The sequence below is a fragment of the Ranitomeya imitator genome, chromosome 7, assembly GCF_032444005.1.
Source record: "Ranitomeya imitator isolate aRanImi1 chromosome 7, aRanImi1.pri, whole genome shotgun sequence".
NCBI lineage: Eukaryota > Metazoa > Chordata > Amphibia > Anura > Dendrobatidae > Ranitomeya > Ranitomeya imitator.
The window spans coordinates 40,997,190-41,022,217 of record NC_091288.1 but is presented as its reverse complement, the minus strand read 5'-3'; the positions used below and the strand labels follow the sequence as shown (position 1 = coordinate 41,022,217).

Genomic DNA, 25,028 nt, shown 5'->3' with positions numbered 1-25,028 from the left:
CCAAATCATAACTCCCAAAAATGTACTACAATTATCTTAAGAGGAGATTTTGTCAAGAAACTGACGCAAATTCAATTCAGAAGATATCAATAGCAATTTTTAATTCTAAAAACCTAAATGTCACTTATCTTAATAAATTATAAGTTTTTTTGTTGTTTTTTTAAAGCTGACTGCAATAAAAATACAAACTTTTATCAAAAATGGGACGCATCAGATTAACCAAAAGATATTGTGAGCTACAGCAAGTAACTTATCTCCTAAAAGCTAAGAGAAACGATAAACTCAGACAAATCCAGTGCCCAGTGTGAAAGGATATAAGATCGAGCAGCGAGCTGTGAGTGCGGTCATTCATACATAACTGTGCGATCATCTCTGCCCGGAGGATCTCGTCGTCAGTCATTCCTAAACGCAGAAACACAAAAGGGTAAGGTTAAGTTAGGACCTAATCTATATCTATATATATATATATATATATATATATAGCATCGTGATAACTCGCTAATCCCGCCCCCTGCACAGTAGCTCCGCCCCCCACCACATCACCACATAATCCTGCCCGCTACCCCATTACAACACAATCCCGTTCCCTGCACAGTAGCTCCGCCCCCCCACCACACATAATCCCACCCCCCCACATCACCACACATAATCCCGCCCCCACCACATTACCACACATAATCCCCCCACCACATCACCACACATAATCCCGCCCACACCACATATAATCCCACCCCCCACATTATCACACACAATCCTGCCCCCCACCACATCACACAATCCCGCCCCCACCACATCACCACACATAATCCCGCTTCCCACATTACCACACATAATCCCACCCCCCACCACACATAATCCCGCCCCCCACCACATTACCACATATAATCCCACCCCCCCACCACATTACCACACATAATGCCGCCCCCCCACATTACCACACGAGGCTCCATCCCCACACATTACCACACGAGGCTCCATCCCAACACATTACCACACGAGGCTCCATCCCAACACATTACCACACGAGGCTCTGTCCTCACACTACCATACGAGGCTCCGTCCCCACACATTACCACACGAGGCTCCATCCCAACACATTACTACACGAGGCTCCATCCCAACACATTACTACACGAGGCTCCATCCCCACACATTACCACACGAGGCTCCATCCCCACACATTACCACACGAGGCTCCATCCCAACACATTACCACACGAGGCTCTGTCCTCACACATTACCATACGAGGCTCCGTCCCCACACATTACCACACGAGGCTCCATCCCAACACATTACTACACGAGGCTCCGTCCTCACACATTAACTTAAACTAGCCTGGCTTAGAACAAATGGGTCAAAAACCGAAGAAACAAGTACTGAGATAAGCAGGTTTTTGAAAAAATTTAACGTTAAAACGTAACCTTTACTCTGTTAATAGATAAGGGCCCTTTGGAGTGATCCGAGGCAGTGAGATATTTTATGGGTTGTTCGTTTCTGTTTGTGTATGTGTCAGCACCAGCACCTTAGTGGCACTATTTGTTTATATCACTTTTTATCTAGTAACAGAGTAAAGGTTACGTTTTAACGTTTCATTTTTTCAAAAACCTGCTTATCTCAGTCCTCACACATTACCATACGAGGCTCCATCCCCACACATTACCACACGAGGCTCCCTCCCCCCACATTACCACATGAGGCTCCGTCCTCACACATTACCACACGAGGCTCTATCCCCAAACACATTACCACACGAGGCTCTATCCCCAAACACATTACCACACGAGGCTCCGTCCCCCCACATTACCACACGAGGCTCCGTCCCCACACATTACCACACGAGGCTCCGTCCCCACACATTACCACACGATGCTCCGTCCTCACACATTACCACACGAGGCTCTATCCCCAAACACATTACCACACGAGGCTCCCTCCCCCAACATTACCACATGAGGCTGCGTCCCCACACATTACCACATGAGGCTCCGTCCTCACACACTACCACACAAAGCTCTGTCCCCACACATTACCACACGTTAATTTACCACCTGCGGAAGCGCTATTGAATGTTGGATAGCAATGAGCGTGCCAAGCGTTAGCTGGCTGGAAACACCTAGTAACATATAATATTTAACCTTGAGCCAGTCTAACTTGTAAGTGTGAAATAAAGGCATCCTAACATAATACAAAAAAAAAAAAAGTACAGCCCTACTTTATGCAGCTTTTACTTACAGGGAGGGGCGCTGGGCAGAGCCGGACAAGTCTGGTCTCTGGCTATGATCCCCGGCTGGATCTTTAAAGTATACTTTCTCTGAAATACCGTAACGTCAGAGAGAAAATATATGTAGAACACCGCTGCGAGAAATTGGCAGGTATCTCCGTGTGCACACAAACTACAGACCTGTCAATCACCTACAGCGGCGCTGGGAAGAGCCGGCCAGGGGCACAGTCAGACTATTCTCGTCTCTGGCTATGGTCCCCGGCTGGATCTTCGAAGTATACTTTCTCTGAAACGCTGGAGCATTGCAAACGAAAATATACCAGGCTGCAATCATGGAGCCAAGCTCTTATTGATGCGGTCCAAAGTTTGGGCAGAATCAATCAGCTGACGATTCCTTTTAAAGACCGCATGACGCAAAGTGTGGCGCTCCAATTTTCCTGCCAACGCACAAGACAAAATGGAACTGCAAAGAGAATGGAAGACCGCCGCTGTAATCAAACTTCTCACTGCAGGACGAATGGAGTGAACGTGGCCGAGCTGACCGTGAATAGGTATGACACCGTTTCTGGAAGAAAGCAGCCATGTTTTTCTAATCATGGACAATCCTTTTAAGAAACTAACATGTTAAAAGGTAGTAGTAAGCGGTTAGAAGGTCTAAAAGTCTAAATGTTTCCAGCTCAACTTACCCAAATGTAAGCGGAGACTTAACAGGATAACCAGAAATGTCAGCGCTCCTTCAAGCATCGACCTTTCATGATCGGACTCAAGGACTAAGTTCTGGTGTTGGGAGGCCATTGTTAAAAGGTCCACAACCTTGAACCTTAGAGAAAAAGGGAGACGTTTGAAACGGACGGCAATAAATTCAATCGAAACAAGAATTGTACAAATTTACAAGTTAGGTTAGAAATTGGGCTAAAAATAATGATATATTCACATACAATAATGGGCAAAAGTTCTCAGCAACTGTGGAAAAAATGCTGCAATGCAAGAATGCTCTCAAAAGTAGAAGTGTTAATGGTTTATATTTTATCAATTAACAAAATGCAAATATAGAATGAACTAAAGAGAAATCGAAATGAAAATAAAATCCATATTTGGTGACCGGTCTTTGCCTTCAAAATAGCATCACTTCTTCTAGCTAAACTTGCACAATGTCAGGGATTTTGTAGGATTATGGTCAGATGTATATTATACCAAACGTGACTGACACAAACAACTGTGTAAGAACAGGGGTGTCAAACTGCATTCCTCGATGGCTGCAAACAGGTCATGTTTTCAGGATTTCCTTGTACTGCACAGGTGATAATTTAATCACCAACTCATTATTTGTGTAGGTGATTAAATTATCACCTGTGCAGTACAAGGAAATCCTGAAAACTTGACCTGTTTGCAGCCCTCGAGGAATGCAGTTTGACACCCCTGGTGTAGAAGGATTAAAACTGGGTGCCTTATTTTATTGTATACGAGTTGGTGACTCTAGGTTCAGCACCTGCTCACATTTAGTCTATGTTTGGATGTGACGGTCAGTTTTTTGATATTTGTATTCATTAGCCTTCCGACTGAGCACTCCGCATTTTAACTTCAGCTGTTTTTAATCAAGACAGGACCCTACCCCTCCACAGAGATGTAGATTTTTAGTCCAAGAGAGGGACTCACAGTTTCCCATACAGATGAAGACATTATTTTAAGTGAGGATTGCAATGATAGGTCCTGGTAAACAAAAAATACCTTATCGTGGCTACCAGGTACACATGAATTGGCCAATTCATGCGCTATACTTCTCAATTTTTCATATTTCTAGCGCAGTAATGCAATTCAATTTTCATACTCCACGTTTGCAAGTTTTGGCTCTACAGAGTGCTGCCATATTTAATTTTATTGTACAAAAACTGGGTGAGGAACGGAAAAAAAAAATCAGCTACAAAAGGTGAGGTTGTGGAAGACCGTTTCATGTCATCAGTCATACTACACCATGGCAAGACTAAGAACAGCAACAGGAAACAAGGTAGTTATACTCTATCAGCAAACTGTCTCCCAGGCAAAAGATTTCAAAGCAGGCCAAGTTTTCATGATGCATTGCTCAAGTTCTTTGATGAAGCACCAAGAAATGGGCAACGTTGAGGACAGTACACACAGTGTTTGGCCAAGGAATCTTAGTACAGCAGTTGAAAGACACATCCCGCTTACTTCACTTCGAAATCGGAAGATGTCCAGCAGTGCCATCAGTTCAGACCTGGCAGCAACCAGTGATACCCAGCTACACCCACCTTATGTATTGCCAAGTCTGGCCAGAAGTGGCAAATAAACAAACACAGCTTTGACATGAAAACAAGGCCTAGTGACTCGATTATGCACAAAAGCACAAACTAGGGTGCAGAAAAAATGGCAGCAGGAGCTCTTGACTGATGAATCAAAATGTGAAATATATGGCTGTAAGAGATTGCAGGTTGTCCTCAGAGGGCTGGAGATGGGTTCAGTAATGAGAGTGTCTGCAGGAAACAGTGAAGCATGGTGGAGGCTCCTTGTAAGTTTACAGCTGTATTCTAATGAAATGAGCTGGGGAATCGGTCAGGATTAATGGTGTCCCCAATGCTGAGAAATACAGCCCATTGATGGAACCTGTGCAGCCACCCAATCGGAGGAGCTATTTTTTTTTTTCATATAGTTGTCAGTCTCCTAGTGGCAGCAGCCACAGCCATGGCTTCCTGTGTCCCCCAATGAAGCGATAGAGAAAGGCATCAGCTAGTGACCTTCATAGTAGATTGTTAGAGATGATAATTAGGTGCTCAGTGATGGGCTAACAGGGGCCCATATGCAGTATTTGCACAGGGGCCCTCTACAATGTGGTCCTGCCCTAGAAGAATGGGTGTACCTAGAAGAATTGATGTGGTTTTAAAAAGGCAAAGGGCAGTCACACCGAATATTGAATATATACATGCACAAACGTTCGCAGACCGCTCTTAGATAATGTTTTCACGAGGAAGATTTTTCCTTAAACTCTGAAGGGAACACTCCTATAAAAGGAGTTCTCCAAGTAGAGAAAAACATGGCTGCTTCCTCCCTGTGTTTTTGTTGCAGTGTTTTTGGTGTTGAGTGAAGCTTTTTGTGCATGGGGTGTTTTTGTATTTTTATTTTTTTTTTGCTTCTATTAAATTTAGTGCCCAAATTTGGAGCATGATTTCAAATGACATTTCTCCCCTCCCCCTCCAGTACAAAAAGAAAAAAACACTACACTTGCATTCTCCTTAAAATCATTAGGAATCTTATGCAAATGGTATTTTGAAAAAGCATAAAAAAGGGGGAACAAAGTGCATTATGAACAGAAGTGCAGATCTCCAATGTAAATCCATTGGAGGTGCTTTCGGAATAGATTTCATGTGGAGAACACTTTTTTTTACACTAAAATTCATATGAAAAAAGCCGAGTGTGAACATACCCTAGTGGCGCCATGCTGCAATGCTAGACACGACTTTTAGAAAAGCGTGGCATTGTTTCTTGAGAAAAAACATGTTTTTCATTTTCAGAAGTGGCATGTCATGATCCATTTCACAATCTTACCTTTCAAAAACTGACGAAATAAAGTAGTCTGGGTCTAGTTTGGATGCACAAACCTGAATCAGAAAAAAAAGAAAGAGGATTGGGAAATTTTGCAGTAGTAAAAGAAGTATCAGAACAGCAGGACGGGAAAGTGACTGAGAACTCACCTGTAACAGGTAGATGTCTGGGTCAATCATGGAATTACAGAAATGTGACTGTACATAGGTCATCGCTTGTCCTTTGATTTGAAGGCCATTTCGTACCCACATATTGCTGTGAACTTCAGACAGGCTGGCCTAGAACAAAACCAGGACAAGATCGGATGACTGGAAATTGTGACGGTGTCTACAGAACGTAGGTGAAGTGATGGAACAAACACAGCAAGATTTTTAGGATTTATTACCGCTTGTACTACATCTTATAGGCAAACTTCCACTTGTGAACAATTTGCAACTTCTTACAAAAATAGAAAAAAAACCAACATCAATAAGGAACCACAGGTAGTATGAAACTGAGCCTATACTCCGTTGTTTCAGAGAAAGTATACCTGGAAGATCTGGCCAGGGATCAAAGGATAAGACCAGACTAGTCCCAGCGCCACTTCAGATGATTGACAGGTCTCTCGCTATGAAAGACACCTGTCAATCACCTAGAGCAGCGCTGCGAGACGTCTGCCGGTGACTGTGGCGGACTAGTCTAGTCTCCAGCTATGGTCTACCAACAAAATGTCCAAGCCAAATTTTCTCTGAAACTCCGTAGAATTAAACAGCCATCATTCTACATCTCCGATGATACCAGGTTACCATATAACCTGTGGGATCTGCCAGCAAATGTCTATGACCACCGTGATGAATACGAGACGCATGAAAGCAGCATGACACCCGCACGTCACCGGCTCCGTACCTGGATTAACAGTGGGTGGACCATCAGCTTCATCAGCATTTCCTGGTCGGGCAAAATAGAATCCAAATCTATCTCCTGACACTTCACAGCCTGCCAAAGAAGAGAGAAAAATTAGTAATTTTATCTTCGCGTGACTAATAGGAGATAACAGAAGACGGCACGTGCATTATTAGTAAGATGATCAATCCGACCTACTAGGAGCCATGGCTCACATCCTCCACATACCCATCACTGAGAACACATCTGTAGCTGCTATTGTGTTAAAGAAGTTGTCCAATACTATAACTTGTTTTTTTTTCATAAATCTTGCTATTTATGCCACTGAAAACATCCACTGTGTTTATTTTAGCAATATTACTTTTTATCATGCTGTAGCAGCACATCTTCAGTGCTGGATCCAGCTCTCATGGGGTAAATCGACAACTTCCTTTCTCCTGACTTATTGTGCTCTAATACTACAAGTTCCATGATGCATTGCACTGGCCAATAAGACGCCTATCCATTATTAATCCTATAGTACTGAAAGGGTTTTAAAAAAAAATTAAAGACACAGGCAGAAACAAGTATTTTAATATTCTTAATTTCACCATACTTACTTACCATACTTGATCGCCTGCAAAAACATTAAATAAACCAACCATATACTGCCTGTCTGCCGTAGTCCAATTAATAATGAGTGTCCCACGACGATGTCCCTTATAGAACAGTGACATCACAGTCACCGCTCTCTAGGACCTCCAGTGACACACCGACAGGAGACAATGGCTCCTCCAGTGCATCACTGAGGTTACCCGAGTTTAGACGCTCTCACTTTATGGCAAAGCTGAGTGAGAATTTTCCCACACAGCAGTGCCACAAGTGAGAGTAGGGACTATTTCTCACAGGGGCGGAGGAATACATTGTGAGGAATACATAGTGGAAGGATACTTTCCGTCATTGTATTCCTGGAGTCCCTGGAGAGCAGTCACATCAGCTGATGCTGCTGCTCTCCACGGGAGATCGTCATGGGACACTCGTTTTAATTGGATATCTGCGGATCAGGGAGTATATTGTTTATTATTTTAATATTTTTTTTTACAGGTGACACTGGCTTCGGGGATCAAAGTGACAAGGTGATGGTGAGTATGTACTGTATGTATGTACTGTATGTATGTTATGTATGTGGCATGTCGCATGCTGCATGTCGCATGGTGCATGTCGCATGGTGCATGTCGCATGGTGCATGTTGTATGGTGCAGGTCGCATTGTGCATGTCGCATTGTGCATGTCGCATGTTTTGTATGTGTGTAATGTATGTGTGTAATGTATGTCTGTATGTTGTATGTACTGTATCTGTACTGTATGTGCGTACTGTATGTGCGTACTGTATGTTGCATGTACTGTATGTGTGTAATGTATGTCTGTATGTATGTTGTATGTACTGTATCTGTGTACTATATGTGTGTAATGTATGTCTGTATGTATGTATGTATGTTGTATGTACTGTATGTGTGTAATGTATGTCTATGTATGTATGTCTGTATGCATGTTGTATGTACTGTATCTGTGTACTGTATGTTGTATGTACTGTGTGTAATGTATGTCTATGTGTATGTTGTATGTATGTACTGTATGTGTGTAATGTGTGTTGTATGTCTGTATATGTGTATGGGTTTTTTTTTTTTTGCATTCAACACATTAGCCGGATGATGTGACTACTACTGTCCCATCATTGGCTAATGTGTCAATCACTGTGCCCGATGGGACTATGTCGCATGGTGCATGTCGCATGATGCATGTCGCATGGTGCATGTCGCATAATGTATGTGTGTACTGTGTGTACTGTATGTTGTATGTCCTGTATCTGTGTACTGTATGTTCTGTATCTGTACTGTGTGTACTGTATGTTGTATGTACTGTATCTGTGTACTGTATGTGTGTACTGTATGTTGTATGTACTGTATGTGTGTAATGTACCGTATGTACTCGAGTATAAGCCGAGATTTGCAGCCCAAATTTTTGGGCTGAAAGTGCCCCTCTCGGCTTATACTCGAGTCACGGTAGGCGGCAGGGTCGGCGGGTGAGGGGGAGAGGGCGCTGAGGCATACTTACCTAGTCCCGGCGCTCCCCCTGCCGCATATTCATTTCTCTAATGAGCGGTAATGGTGACCGCTGATAGAGGAAGAGGCTGCGGCACCGAAGACCAGCTGTCCGGGGGAAGGAGCGGGACGCCGGGAGCAGGTAAGTATTACATATTCACCTGTCCACGTTCCACACGCCGGGCGTCGCTCTGTCTTCCCGGCGTCTCTCCGCACTGACTGTGCAGGTCAGAGGGCGCAATGACGCATATAGTGTGCGCAGCGCCCTCTGCCTGATCAGTCAGTGTGGAGAGACGCCGGGACGGGACGCTGAGGAGCTGCAAGCAAGAGAGGTGAGTATGGCATTTTTTTTTTTGATTATTGCAGCAGCAGCAATGGCACAGCTTTGTAAGGAGCATCTATGGGGCAATAATGAACGGTGCAGAGCACTATATGGCAGAGCTATATATGGAGCATCTATGGGGCAATAATGAACGGTGCAGAGCACTATATGGCACAGCTATGGGGCAATAATGAACGGTGCAGAGCACAATATGGCACAGCTATGGGGCCATAATGAACGGTATGGAGCATCTATTTGTATTTTTGAAATTCACGGGTAGCTGCTGCATTTTCCACCCTAGGCTTATACTCGAGTCAATAAGTTTTCCCAGTTTTTTGTGGCAAAATTAGGGGGGGTCGGCTTATACTCGGGTCGGCGTATACTCGAGTATATACGGTATGTCTATGTGTATGTTAAATGTAGTATGTACTGTATGTGTGTAATGTATTTTGTATGTCTGTATATGTGTATGTTTTTTTTTTTGCATTCAACACATTAGCCAGATGATGTAATCACTACTGTCCCATCATTGGCTAATGTGTCAATCACTGTCACTGTAGCAGACATAGCCCGATGGGACTTGTAGTCCCATCGGATGATGCCTGCACACAGAGACACACACACCAATGACCCCACCGCACCGCCAGCAGATCTCAGTGTGGCCCGCAGACCCACAGCGCAGAACCCCCCTCCACCCCCCCCCCTCTCCCGCACGTAGATCCTGGCAGATGTGTCGTTTGCGAAAGATCCGACACAAAGAGCCGACTCCCTGCTGTGAACAATGGGAGCCAACACACCAGTGAGAGCCACTAAAATCCCTGAATGGCTATCACTGGGCGTAAAATCCCGGACTTCGGCATGCGTAACCCCGCCCACCTGTGCAAAACTCTGCCCACTCTTCAATTTAATGGGCTCCTAGGAAGTGGGCGGAGTTTCTGCGGTAGGTGGGCGGGGTTTCGGGCGCCCGAACACATTCAATAGGGATCCATTTAGGATCCAAAAAGAGCCGTTTTGCGAGCAGAAAGAGCCGGCTCTATTTGGTGAGCGGAGCCATGAGAGCCGGATCACCAAAAAGAGTCGGACTGCTCATCACTGTGAGGCACATCCCAGCACAGCCAGCAGACCGCCCCGCCCGCAGATCCCAGCATCGGCCGCACAGCCAGCAGACCGCCCCGCCCGCAGATCCCAGCATCGGCCGCACAGCCAGCAGACTGCCCCGCCCGCAGATCCCAGCATCGGCCGCACAGCCAGCAGACTGCCCCGCCCGCAGATCCCAGCATCGGCCGCACAGCCAGCAGACCGCCCCGCCCGCAGATCCCAGCATTGGCCGCACAGCCAGCAGACCGCCCCGCCCGCAGATCCCAGCCCTGGCCGCACAGCCAGCAGACCGCCCCGCCCGCAGATCCCAGCATTGGCCGCACAGCCAGCAGACCGCCCCGCCCGCAGATCCCAGCATCGGCCGCACAGCCAGCAGACCGCCCCGCCCGCAGATCCCAGCATCGGCCGCACAGCCAGCAGACCGCCCCGCCCGCAGATCCCAGCATCGGCCACACAGCCAGCAGACCGCCCCGCCCGCAGATCCCAGCATTGGCCGCACAGCCAGCAGACTGCCCCGCCAGCAGATCCCAGCATCGGCCGCACAGCCAGCAGACTGCCCCGCCCGCAGATCCCAGCCCTGGCCGCACAGCCAGCAGACCGCCCGCCCGCAGATCCCAGCATCGGCCGCACAGCCAGCAGACTGCCCCGCCCGCAGATCCCAGCATCGGCCGCACAGCCAGCAGACTGCCCCGCCAGCAGATCCCAGCATTGGCCGCACAACCAGCAGACCGCCCCGCCCGCAGATCCCAGCATTGGCCGCACAGCCAGCAGACTGCCCCGCCCGCAGATCCCAGCATTGGCCGCACAACCAGCAGACTGCCCCGCTAGCAGATCCCAGCATTGGCCACACAGCCAGCAGACTGCCCCGCCAGCAGATCCCAGCATTGGCTGCACAACCAGCAGACTGCCCCGCTAGCAGATCCCAGCATTGGCCACACAGCCAGCAGACTGCCCCGCTAGCAGATCCCAGCATTGGCCGCACAGCCAGCAGACTGCCCCGCCCGCAGATCCCAGCATTGGCCGCACAACCAGCAGACTGCCCCGCTAGCAGATCCCAGCATTGGCCACACAGCCAGCAGACTGCCCCGCTAGCAGATCCCAGCATTGGCCACACAGCCAGCAGACTGCCCCGCCAGCAGATCCCAGCATTGGCCACACAGCCAGCAGACTGCCCCGCTAGCAGATCCCAGCACAACCCCGCAGGCTGAACCCAGCACCGCCCACAGCCCAGTCACTCTTGATGAGTGACCGCTGTCTGTGGAGGCTGGGTCACGCCTGCTGATGACGTCACATCAATTTCTATAGTCTGGAAATTGACGTGACGTCAGCGGAAATTAGCGGCGGCGGCAGCCTGGGGGTCACGTGACCCGGACTCAGCCGCCAGCATAGCGCCGCTCACAGGCAGTATCAGCAACATAAAGTATTTACAAAATTCATTAAGGGCCCCGGGGGGTACATTGGGGGGTTAATTGAAAGTAGTGGACAACCCCTTTAACTCCACCGAGAGCTGCAGATTTAATATCTCTTCACTACTTTGATGTCCATTCAGAAAAAGGAGAATGGACACAGAAAATCAATATCAGACAGCGAAGGAGCCAAATCCATCAATGCAACAGAAACCCAGACGGCTGTCACATAAATATAGGAATAAGAAAGCAGGATCCTGACTGATGCTACAGGAACTCCTCCGCATTATGGTTACACTGCATTAGAGAAATCTCCTCTTATCTCTGGGACAATAATGAAGGAGACACCAAGATGTCCATCAGGAGAGTCGCCGCCATTAAAGCTGCCGAGTGCATATGACACACACTAGGTGGACCAAAGTATAGAGAGACGTGTCTTAATTAACGAATTTGGGTTCTTCATTCAGGCCCTCCGGCCCCCAGCGTCTAACCTCCGGCCCCCCGCCATGGCATCAACATTTACTAACATGTGACGGAATGGCTGGTGGTTTGGAGCTCACTGATACCAGCGCGGTCCTGTACAAAGAGCCACTGATGTAACAAGTCCATTCATGACATGACATTTCTTCCCCCATCACCTGTGCGTGACATTATTGAGAAGTGGAAGGAACCACAGCAACTCAGCCAAGAATGGGGACCCCGTAACGTTACAGAGCGGGGTCATCGAGGGCAGAGGAGCAGAGGGCAGAAACGTCACCAACGCTCTGCTTCCTCCAATACCTGACCTCCTCTGGTATTAATATCAGCGTAAAAACTGCACACCCCTGCCTGGAGCTTTATGGCCATGCAGCCGTACATCACCAAGCACAATGCAGAGTGTTGGATGGAGTGGTGTAAAGACGCCACCACTGGACTCTGGAGGAAACGTGTTTTGTGCAGTGAGGGATCACACTTCTCTATCTGCATCTGATGGAATAACCTGGGCTTGGCAAATGCCAGGAGAATGTTACCCAACTGACTGCATTGTGCATTGGTTCAGTAATAAAATGGTTGCCCACTAAAGACCAGATAAGTATAATAATGGCTGCAGCTTTGCATGAGGCCCAGCTTGTAGTAGGGGTGTGCTGTGTCGGAAGCCGCTGCCCGAGAATGCTCGATTGTGGAGTCGTTCTATCTTCTAATCGTGGCAGCGGCAGGGTACTACAAATCCACCTCCTACTGATTTGAATGATGTAACATTATATAAAATAATAATATTGCTGACCATCAAACGTTCTTATAAATCACTGGGCAAAGGAAAAAGAAAAGATCTAGAGTAGAGTTGTGGCCAACAACTTTCTGCAAGCAGAAAAAGTGCTCCAAGAATACACACTGCCAACAACGTACGTACCTTGCTTAAAAACATGGCGTAGTAGCGATGCAGAGGCAAATGGAAGGTAACCTGATTCGGAGCAGGCTGGGGAAAGAAGAACAATTTTATTAATTTATAAATGCAGAAAGTTACAACTGTGCATAACGTATGAAAATAGCAGTGAGCTCTACAATCTCAGAACACGAACTTCGGCACAGTCACAAAAGATTTATTTGAGGAAAAAAAAAAAAATCAAACGTACATTTCTAGCTACATCTGTGCCTTAAACAAGAGAAACCAAGCACTATTTGTAGGATAACCCATGGCCAACTGAAATATCTGAATTGGGCTAGTTCAAAATCACACACAGTGCAGAAAGGGTCGCTGCATCTGGAAAAAACCCTTCAGTGTGCACATGGCGGTGATTGAGCATACTCTGCGACACTCCAGTCAACACCTATAGGATCAATGGAAACAAAAAAACGCTGTTGTCAGCGGTCTCCATCCCTTCCACAGATACAGGGCGCATTGGCGCTACCATCGCCTCCATTCAAATATTTCATCCTATTCTGTGGACAAGTGTTAAGTGTCCATTGTGGGACAACCTGTCCGCTTCTGCCTACATATTCACAAGCCTGGAACCATAACTATCTGCAATCCAGATGCCAGTCACAAAATTGACAAAACTCTGTTATGTGCAGGTGGTGATGAGATGTGTAACTGCTCAACCTGTTTACTGTGACAAATCATCTTGGGCTAGTGAGAGGAGTGATAACAAGAAGACAAGTTCTTGCAGCACATTCTGTACTGACTGGGGGCTGCACACACTCCTGCCTCCTGCGTGTGATAGGTTTCTCCAGGCTGGAGCAGCTTCTCATATACCTACTATGGAGAATCTGAGGACAGCGCTCACAGATATTAAAGACAGTGTGAGACACTGTATATTTATCACTGCTCTTATACGAAGCAGAAATTATATCTTTCCTCCTGACGCCACTTACACAGTTTTCCTACCACCATTCCCCAAGGCTATGCCCACACGTTGTGTTTTTTTCCGCTTTTTTTCAGCTTTTTTTTAATGCAAATTAAAAACTGCTTTTTACAGCATCAAATGCTACGAGATTCAGAAATCTCATGCACCTGCTTGTTTTTTTTTTTTCTTAACAGAATTGAAAAGCTGCATTTATTTAATCTGTAGAATGCCAGTTGTGTCGTTTTTGCATGTAGGAGTAGACAAAGCATACATGTAAACAAGAACAACAAAACAAAAAAAAAAAAAAGCAAAAAAAACCCCCAGCTTTTTGTAAGCACTGTCAAGGGAGCAAGTTTGCCTGCAGAAAAAAAAAAAAAAACACCGTAAGAACTCCTTTCAGCACAAGACGTTTTGTTTTGGAGAGTCAAAAGATGCACAAGATTTATCAATCAGAACAAGCCTCTTGGAAAATTGTGGAAAATTTTTATATGCAAATTGCCTCTTCTGAGAAAAAGAGGACTTAACTCTATAGCGCCACCTGTTGGAAGTAGCGATCCTACAAGTCACAATCAACTCTTTAACGAGTCGTGCAATATGACTTAGGATAAAAGCCAAATCAGTATCTCAATTCGCCAACAGCTCGAAACACCGTGTCTGCGAATTGAGATACTGATTTGGCTTTTATCCTAAGTCACATCGCACGACTCGTTAAAGAGTTGATTGTGACTTGTAGGATCGCTACTTCCAACAGGTGGCGCTATAGAGTTAAGTCCTCTTTTTCTCAGAAGAGGCAATTTGCATATTATATTTCCCGGAAAATGTTTAGACAGTCTAAAAATTTCACAATTAGTAAATCTACCGAATAGGAACAGGAAGATAAACCTTCAATGCTAATCCTTGACACAGTGCTGCACCTACAATTTTGTCATGATATCAGTTAAAGGCAAAGATTCAGGGCTTTAATATCGCAATACTTTAGTTGCAGTAATCACTTATATATGTATTAGTCCTATGCATCCACATCCATCTTTATCCCAGAAAGCAGCTTTTTTTTTTTTTTAAGAATATAAATGCAAACATATTTGAGCCAATACCCCAAATTTTGCAACTTGTTGATGCCAAAAAAGTATTGCACAGGTCATTCCCCCATGACATTTTTTCCTACAGACAATGTATAATTCTTTAATAATTGTAATATTTCTTCAATTGTCAATACAGCCTTTGTAAGCAAAATTAACAAGCTGGTTTTAACAAAATGAGCAATAAGTAGGATGAGCACTGTACAAATACAAAAAGCTAAGGCCTCATTCAGACGATCGTTCTTCATGCACACATTATATCCGTTTTTCACCGATAGAACACGTACCATTATAGTCTATGGGGCTGGTCACAATGTTTAATTTTGTTTTGTGGATCATGCATCTGCCCCCCCAAAAAAATCACGGTGACATGTCCACTTTTCACCTGAGTCAGAGAACAAAAAATACCAATACAAGTCCATGCACACAAGAAAAACCACTTATGTCTGAATGAGGCCTTAGAAAACGAAAAATTTAGAACAAGGAAATCTAAGAGTTCATGAAATCTCACACAGGATAGCGGTAAACACAAAATTATCCTACACGCCAAACCTACCTCATCCACAAAGTTTATGGCATCAAACCAATCCTGAAGTGCTTCAAGGCAATACCGGACAACATTCCTCGTGTACTCCCGAGTCTCCTACAAGGAAAAAACGCAATAAAAGACATGCAAGTAACATACACACAATATAATATACATACATGTATTACAGTATATAGCTAAAATTATGGTCTTCTATAAGGTCCAGCCACCAGCGGTCTTCACAGAAGTACCAATATGGCTGTCATGTTGGCTCTCAGCCCATCGGCACCCTACGATCACCTCAAAAGGGGAAGACGATGGGCATCTAGAGTGGCAGAACACACCTTAAATGCCACTGTCAGGGATTGACAACGGCACTTAAAGGGTTAAAAGCAGAGATCATGGTTGCCAACTTAATTTTTTTTCTGGACGGCTCATCACAATCACAGACAGACAATATTTTTTACAGACACATTCGAAAACCATAATAAATCGCCATGATTATTGGTGATACAAGTCTTCATCTGGTGTCAAACTTGGGTTGCAAAGGCCCACCAGTAACATTGACTCTGGGGGGGTGCCGCTCTATTTAGCTTCATGCAAATATTATATTACCGTCTTTCACAAATTTGCTTCTCCTATATAAAAGCAAACCAAGTAGTTTGCTGAATGAATGAGGAGATCCTGCTTTTGTCTGTACACAGTGAATTAATGTATTGGCCAACTACTGCTTGTGTTGGGAGGGAAGTGGCTTGCTCTTGCTTAGGCTTCTTTCACACTTCCGTCTTCCAAATCTGCACAGGATCCGTCAAGACGTTGAAATGACGGATGTGGAAAACGTGTGCACTGGGCCCGTCTTTCTTTCGCATACACAACACAAACCAGGTTAAAAAAAATAATAAAGAAAATCGCAGTATTCTCACCTACCGGTGTTACCGGGCAGCGATGCTTCTGCCAGCTAGCGCTGCTAGTAATACATTGCGAAATCTCGTGAGATTTCACAATGTATTACTAGGAACGCTAGCTGGGGAGGCGTAGCTGCCGGGAGCATCGGTGACGCTGCGCGGGAACGCCAGTAGGTGAGAATACTGCGATTTTTAATTTTTTTATTATTATTTTTAACATTATATCTTGTTAGTATTGATGCTGCATAGGCAGCATCAATAGTAAAAAGAGAGAGGGAGCAAGCGAGAGAGAATTTCCCTGAAGGGAAATTCTTCCACGCATGCTCAGTTTGAAAACACGGGACCCATCGCTGGATTCCTGCTTTTCACAGGCAGCGACGCATCCTGCGCCTATAGGCTACCATTGTAGCCAGTGACGGGCAGCGCAGGATGCATCGCTGACCAATTTTCCGACATGCAGAAAACAGGATTTTTGGTTGCTTGCCGTAAAATCTGTTTCTCGGAGCCTCCATTAGGGGACCCAGGAACCATGGGGTGTATGCTGCTGCCACTAGGAGGCTGACACTTTGCACAAAAAAGTTAGCTCCTCCTCTGCAGTGTACACCCCACCGACTGGCATTATACTCTTCAGTTAGTGAGAAAGCAGTAGGAGATAAACAACAAGGTTGAAACATAACCACAAACATGAGAACTGTAAGGCCACATTCACACGTTCCTCTTTATCCTGCGGGTTCTCCCACAGCGCATTTTGATAAATCTGCAGGGCAAACCCGCTGTGGTTATCCCTGCAGATTTATCGCGGTTTGTCCTGCGGGTTCCGCTGCGGGATTTTACCCCTACTATTGATGATGCATATGCAGCAATATGCAGCATCAATAGTAGTGTTAAAAATAATAAAATCATGGTATACTCACCCTCTGACGTCCCGATCTCCTCGGCGCTGCAGGCGGCGGTCCGGTTCCAAAGATGCTGTGCAACCAGGACCTTCGGTGACGTCACGGTCATGTGACCGCGACGTCACCGAAGGTCCTGGTCGCATAGCAAACCTGAGACCGGACGGCCGCGTGCAGCGCCAAGACTTCAGAGGTGAGTATATCATGATTTTTTATTTTTATTCTTTTTTTTTTAATACAAATATGGTTCCCGGGGCCTGGAGGAGAGTCTCCTCTCCTCCACCCCGGGTATAACCCGCACATTATCCGCATTACTTCCCGCATGGTGGGCACAGCCCCATGCGGGAAGTAAGCGGATCAATGCATTTCTATGGGTGCAGAATCGCTGCGATTCTGCACAAAGAAGTGGCCTGGACTTCTGAGCATGCTTGTGTGCTAGGATCTTGGTCCTGGAGAGGGATCTATGAGGATACGGGGTGGCAGTACACGCCGTACTCATAGTCCGCATAGTGGGACTACAGGTGTGACTGTTCACCCTGTATCCCTCGGGAGAACCTAAAAGAAAACGACGCACATTGAGGTAGATAAGGGTCTAATGAAAGACCCGTGCCCACCTCCTACTGACACTAAGCTAAACTGAAGTGTATAATGCCAGTCGGTGGGGTGTACACTGCAGAGGAGGAGCTCACTTTTTTTGTGCATAGTGTCAGCCTCCTACACCCCATGGTTCCTGTGTCCCCCAATGAGAGGCGATAGAGAAAAAACGTTCCTCTGAACGTTTTCTCTGCCCGACGGACCGTTTTTTTACGCAGGATCCAGTGCACGACGGATGAAACAGATGACCATCCGTCACTAATACAAGTCTATGGAAAAATGCAGGATCCTGCATTCTCAAAAAAAAAAAAAAAAATTAAAAAAAAAAAAAATCGACGGATTGTGACAGGAGCCGAAAGGCGGAAGTGTGAAAGAGGCTTTAGGGGCCCACTGGAGAATTTTCCTGTTTCCCTGAGGGCCAGTCCAAGCCGGTCTGCAACCAATAATTCTGATAAGACGACATCAGCTGCACTCACTGTAAAATGATAATGATGATTACAGTCCTAATAAAATCTTAACAAGCTTCTCAAGTTGCCAAAAAATTATTGATGCAACAAAGTTTTTTTTTTTTTTACAGACAGGGGGGGAAGCATGCCCTATTTTTAAAGACTTTCCTGGAATAACTGGACTGTTGGCAACCTTGGCTCCGATCGTTGCTTTTGCAGACAGAGGACAGCTGTGTAACACCGCTGGAACTGCTTGGTATAGAGAGCTGGCTCAGCTCCTGGGCCTACTCCAAGCACCTGAGTCCAACATGCACCATACATGTACAGCAGAGGTCAGGAAAGGAGTAAAGAATAATAAAGAGGCTCTTGTGCATTTCCGTGTGTCTGTTTTAGAGGACAAAAAGACTAAATTCACCAGCATCCTTAACAAATCAATTGAGAAATTGTGCAGAGCGATACATGACATCCCAATATAGGTCTTTTTCATGTATACTAGAAGTGCCATTTTTCCGCTGACTGCCATGTAGAATGCTTCATCCCTTCTAATATGGCTTCCCTAACAAACTCTAGAGTATCCTTTATTACCTCTGACTTTGCAGAGGAAGTCAAACTGCACTTGCTCTGCGACATATCTTACGGCAGCAAATGATAGGTCAGTGACAAAGATCTGCTGTCCATAGACTCACACTGCAGAGCTTTAGTGTATCCTACGTGACGCAGCATCAGTTCGTCTCCCCTGCCTCCTGAGTGTGATAGGTTTCTCCTGGCTAGAACTGTTTCTCTGACTTACATTGTAGAATTTGCAGACAGCACTCACAGATGTTACAGACTGCGTGAGCCGGTGGGATGTTTTTAATCACTGCTCTTATACAAACCAGAAATTATATCTTCAAGTAAATGGGGACAAAAAGGAACAAAAGAGGAGCGACATAGGGAATAGCCATCTCGACTTCAACCGGGCACCACGTAATAGGGGGCCGAGGAAGGAGCCATGCCGGGAGTCTCACAGGAGACCCACTTTTCTTCATCTGTAATCCGTCGGAAAAAAGCGGAGTAAAAAAAAAATCTTAGGTGTGCCTCCTATGCGACACTAAGCAAAACTGGAGAAGGCTAACGCCGTCAAGGGGTGAGGAGGAGCCACGGTTAATCTTTTTCAGATTATGCATAGTGTCGCCTCCTAGTGGACAGCAGCATAACACCCATGTCCTGGGTCCCCCAATGAGGCGACAGGGTAATGGAACAAAAGAGGGCAACTAGGTAGAGAAGGGAAATGTCTGAGAGCGGCCAGGAAGGATTTGATTAATGACAATCTGATTATCTGATTGATTATGACAATCTGTAGTTCACAGGAAGTCAGAGATTGACATCCTGTTTACACAGGAGAGCATGTACTGGACTGGTGGTCAGACTGAGGCAGGGGTCCATAATGAAAGGGTTCACAACGTAAGACTTAAGGTACCGTCACACTCAGCAACTTTGCAAAGAGAACGACAACAATCCGTGACGTTGCAGCGTCCTGGATAGTGATCCCGTTGTGTTTGACACGCATCTGGATCCCGCTGTGCCATCGCTGGTCGGAGCTAGAAGTCCAGAACTTTATTTCGTCGCCAGGTCGGCGTGTATCGTCATGTTTGGCATCAAAAGCAACGACGCCAGCAACGAGCATAGGGCCCCTAGATGTGTGTCGGATCGGTACACTCCGGCTGTTTGACATGGAGCTAACAACCAGCGAGAACGAGAAGTGAGTCACCGTTACGTCACTGGATCGCTCCTGCATCGTTCTGGAGTTGTTGTGTTTGACGTCTCTACAGCGACCTAAACAGCGACGATCCAGCGATCTAGTTTAGGTCGGCTCGTTGTCTATATCGCTGCAGCGTCGCTGAGTGTGACGGTACCTTTATATATACCGTATATACTCGAGTATAAGCCGACCTGAATGTGACGGGGTGTACGGCAGAGCAAGAAGGGACAACAGGCCGAGGGATGATTCAACAGATTTATTATCAAGAACGCTGGAACAACACATGCAGGTAGATCTACAGAATCCACAATTAGTCCAATGGAACAGGTTCAGGGGCACCTCCCGATAATCCTTGTGCCAGGTAACAAAGCAATAGTCCACAATTAGTCCAAGGGATCCCAAAACAATCTCACGAACGACGAGATATGTCCTCAGCTCAAGTCTCGCCCCGTTCGCTTCCGCAGTCCCAGATGGACATGGGGTCTTGCCTCAGCTAAGAATCCCCACTCCTTCTCCTTCAAGGATCAACTCACATCTGATCTCAAAATAAGAATGGATTGTCTGAGCTCCTGGGATCCGCCCATGAAGGGGTAGTAGGGGTCACACCTTCTATTCAATGGTTGGGTCCACCAGAAGATTCTAGACTGGTGGGCTCCAGGCAGTCTATGTAATATGTACATTTGACTAGCCACCTGCTGTGAAGAAGAATGGCTATTCCTCCACTAGTGATGTTGACAAAGCTTAATTACATTAGAGCTTAGGGCTGCAAGTATTGTATTTGTCTATATTTGCCTCGTATTCACATGTAAAGCGCCATGGAATAAATGGCGCTATAAAAACGTATAATAATAATAATATAATAATAATAAGTATTGGGGGAAGGAGACATATTGTTACAGGTGAACTCCCAGCCAAGAAAATACATGAATTACAGCTAATAGACACCAGAGAACAGTTACATACATCAAATGGCATATTATTCAAATACAGGACAGGGCAAAAGTACATATCATGACACCGAGTATAAGCCGATCCCCCTAATTTTGTCACAAAAAACTGGGAAAACTTATTGACTCGAGTATAATCCTAGGGTAGGAAATGCAGCAGCTACTGGTGAATTTCAAAAATAAAAATAGATGCTCCATACCGTTGATTATTGCCCCATAGATGCTCCAAATAAAACTGTGCCATATATAATGCTCTGCACCGTTCATTATGGCCCCATAGATGCTCCATATAAAGCTGTGCCCCACATATAATGCTCTGCACCGTTCATTATGGCCCCATAGATGCTCCATATAAAAGCTGTGCCATATATAATGCTCTGCACCGTTCATTATGGCCCCATAGATGCTCCATATAAAGCTGTGCCCCACATATAATGCTCTGCACCGTTCATTATGGCCCCATAGATGCTCCATATAAAGCTGTGCCCCATATATAATGCTCTGCACCGTTCATTATGGCCCCATAGATGCTCCATATAAAGCTGTGCCATATATAATGCTCTGCACCGTACATTATTGCCCCATAGATGCTCCATATAAAGCTGTGCCCCACATATAATGCTCTGCACCGTTCATTATGGCCGCATAGATGCTCCACATAAAGTTGTGCCATATATAATGCTCTGCACCGTTCATTATGGCCCCATAGATGCTCCATATAAAGCTGTGCCATATATAATGCTCTGCACCGTTCATTATGGCCCCATAGATGCTCCATATAAAGTTGTGCCATATATAATGCTCTGCACCGTTCATTATGGCCCCATAGATGCTCCACATAAAGTTGTGCCATATATAATGCTCTGCACCGTTCATTATGGCCCCATAGATGCTCCATATAAAGTTGTGCCATATATAATGCTCTGCACCGTTCATTATTGCCCCATAGATGCTCCATATAAAGCTGTGCAATATATAATGCTGCTGCAATAAAAAAAAAAAAAAAAAAATCACATACTCACCTCTCTTCGCTCAGGACGCCGGCGCTTTCAATATTTACCTGCTCCTCGTGCGGCTCCGTCTCCAGCACTGACGCTCAGCAGAGGGCGCGCACTGACTACGTCACCGCACCCTCTAACCTGAGTGTCACTGCCAGAGGACGCTGGAGACGGAGCCGCACCAGAACGAGGAGCAGGTAAATATCGCGCAGCGCTCCCCGTATACTCACCTGCTCCGGCGCGGTCCCTGCAGTCCCTGCTTCTCCCAGCGCTGCATCTTCTTCCTGTATTGAGTGATCACAGTTACAGATCATTACAGTCATGAATTTGCGGCTCCACCACTATGGGAAGTGGAGCCGCATTTTCATGACTGTAATGAGCGGTACCATGTGATCGCTCAATACAGGAAGAAGATGCAGCGCTGGGAGAAGCAGGGACTGCAAGGACCGCTCCAGGAGTAGGTAAGTATAACTAGACAGCCCCCGCCCGCCTCCCCTGCCGACCCCTGGGTATGACTCGAGTATAAGCCGAGAGGGGGACTTTCAGCCCCCAAAAATGGGCTGAAAATCTCGGCTTATACTCGAGTATATACGGTAACTAAGCTGGAAGGATAAAAAAATTACACAGCTAGAATATTGCCGAATTCTCTGGAGTAGCTGGAGTGATACTTTAAAAAACAGCTGAGCATACAGGCTGTGTATAATGGTGTATAGACAGCACGGATTGATACTCACCCGCACTTTGCAGTGTGACAGGAGACCCCACATTGGCTGGGCACAGGCTTCAAGTTCAGCAGCAAATGCAGCATAATAAGTCTGGGACTCGAACTCTACGTGTTCATTGAGTTCCCGCTTATTTAAATTCATACCTGGAAAAAAAAAAAAAAAAAAGACAAAAGCAGTCAGCCGAAACCTCAAAAATATAATCAGTAAATGGTTTACAAAAACCTAAAAAGATGAACTGGAATATAAGTTTGTGTGCATCATGTAGGCGATTGTTCACACTGGCCTCTAAACAGACGAAACCCAAGATAAAAACATAAGCAAATACACCGCAGTAAATAAATAAATAACAATAGTGAATGAAAATAATATAGGGGGGCGTACACATGCTCCGATCACCAGAATTATGGAGCAAATTGCTTTGAAAATGAAAACATTTTTGCACAACTTGGGAAAAAATCTGCGACTTCTGATGTTTTCACAACATTAACATTTTCTGCAAGAGCTGGGGTGGGACGGGGATGTGACGCCACAACTCGTCTAAATCATGACAAGCTATGATGTTGCTTCTGCTGAAAATCTTACTGTCAGACGCTCCTGATTCATTAAGAGGAGCATCTCCGTGCGCACCCCCAACTTTCGGCACCACTGACCATCAGCTAATTTGAGGCCGTAGTGCTCTAGAGCAGTGTTTGTCAACTCCAGTCCTCAAGACCCCACAACAGGTCAGGTTTTCAGGATTTCCTTAGTATTGCACAGGTGATAATTTCATCACCTGCTCAAGCATTAATTCCATCACCTATGCACTACTAAGGAAACCCTGAAAACATGACCTGTTGTGGGGTCTTGAGGACTGGAGTTGACAAACACTGCTTTAGAGAGACATCTGATTTTTGTGCACAACTCTGCAGTTTAGGATTGGACTGATCTATGTTATTCGGCAGATCGACTACCAAAAGTCCAGAACTGAGCTTTGTAACCAATCTTTGATCAGCGAGAGTAGGACTACCTCTGATCTGATCCTGAGAAAAGGACGTCAATTTTTGGTAATCCTCGAAAACCTCTCTAAAGTGGATCCGTCACTAGATTTCACATTATAAGCTGCTTATATTAAATGATCCCGACCTGATGAAGCCGGTGTACTTACTTTGAAAAGCCATCTCAGAATGGTTGTATAATCCTTTTTTAAAAGTTTTCTTGCATTTTATGATTCCAGCTAGAGTCAACACAACCCTCCATCCTGGGACTGATATGACTAAACATTTCACAGGTACCTGGTGACCTTCATTTACCTACAACTGCCTCCTCCGCTTAGATCTGCGATCTTTTCCTCCTGCTTGAAAGAGGACTATCCATAGTGACACGGGGAGTGCAGCGGTAAGTCTACACAATGTCTCCCCTGCCTTTCTCGAGCTTTGGAATAAGGAAGGCAGGAAAGACATGGTTCAGAATCTCCCTATGCTACTTTGGAAGTAAGAGGAAAAGAGAGCGCAGATCTGAGCAAAGGAGGCAGCGGGAAGCAAGTGGTGGACACCGGGTTGGGGTGACTAAAAGGATGGAGGGTTGAGAGGATAGTAAAACAAGAATTATAGGAGTCCAACTCTCTTAGTCTTTGGCAGGATTTATAAAAAAAACAAACAAAAAAAAAAACCACAATCTCCATTCTGACATCCATTTTCAAAGTAAGTACACCAGCCTCATCAGGTCTACTAGTTATATTTAATAATATATGCAGTTTATAACGTGAAATCTGATGACAGATCTGCTTTAAAGTTTAATCCCAATAATAAATATCTGGTTTAATAGGGGAAGAGTGACCAGAGCAAAAAAAAAAAAAAAAAAAAAGCAGCAAACTGATTGCAAGCAGTAGGAAACAAATGCACAGCGTAGACTCCTGTGAAGTTCACCTACCTTGAAAAAACGATACAAAATTCATCCACGTAACTAATAGCCCATGATCCTCTAAGAATTTCTTAGCTACACTTTGGTGGGAGAGAATATTGATAAAATCACTAACTAGCGGCCAGTACGTGTTATTCTTCAGTAACGCCTCTCCGCAGTTCACAACCACGTGTAAACTGTTCTCTTCATCTGAAAAAGTGGAATAAATGGGTAGAAAAGACAAAACAAACAAAAACACAACAATGAAACCAGAACGAACTTTGCACTAAATAAAACACTGCAAATAAACGGAGAAATCACCAGAAATGTTATTTCTTTCTACATTCGGTCTCATAAAAAAGTCCAGTTTGTGCCATTACTTTATTCTCGCTGCTCCCCTGATTAA

At 45.4% G+C, this 25,028-nt stretch overlaps 1 protein-coding gene across 2 annotated transcripts in view; it reads right to left on the bottom strand.

Moving 5' to 3' along the window:
• The window catches only part of UBR3 (ubiquitin protein ligase E3 component n-recognin 3), a 171,625-nt gene that overhangs the window by 104,017 nt on the left and 42,580 nt on the right, over window positions 1-25,028 (bottom strand). For both annotated transcript variants that reach the window (XM_069733106.1, XM_069733107.1), the window contains exons 9-17: window positions 24,653-24,832; window positions 22,754-22,887; window positions 15,526-15,612; window positions 12,957-13,022; window positions 6,663-6,752; window positions 5,927-6,055; window positions 5,781-5,833; window positions 2,909-3,042; window positions 317-402 (exon numbers count right to left, since the gene is read on the bottom strand). In XM_069733106.1, the coding sequence (XP_069589207.1) occupies window positions 317-402; window positions 2,909-3,042; window positions 5,781-5,833; window positions 5,927-6,055; window positions 6,663-6,752; window positions 12,957-13,022; window positions 15,526-15,612; window positions 22,754-22,887; window positions 24,653-24,832 (959 nt within the window). The remainder of the gene's footprint in view (window positions 1-316; window positions 403-2,908; window positions 3,043-5,780; window positions 5,834-5,926; window positions 6,056-6,662; window positions 6,753-12,956; window positions 13,023-15,525; window positions 15,613-22,753; window positions 22,888-24,652; window positions 24,833-25,028) is intronic.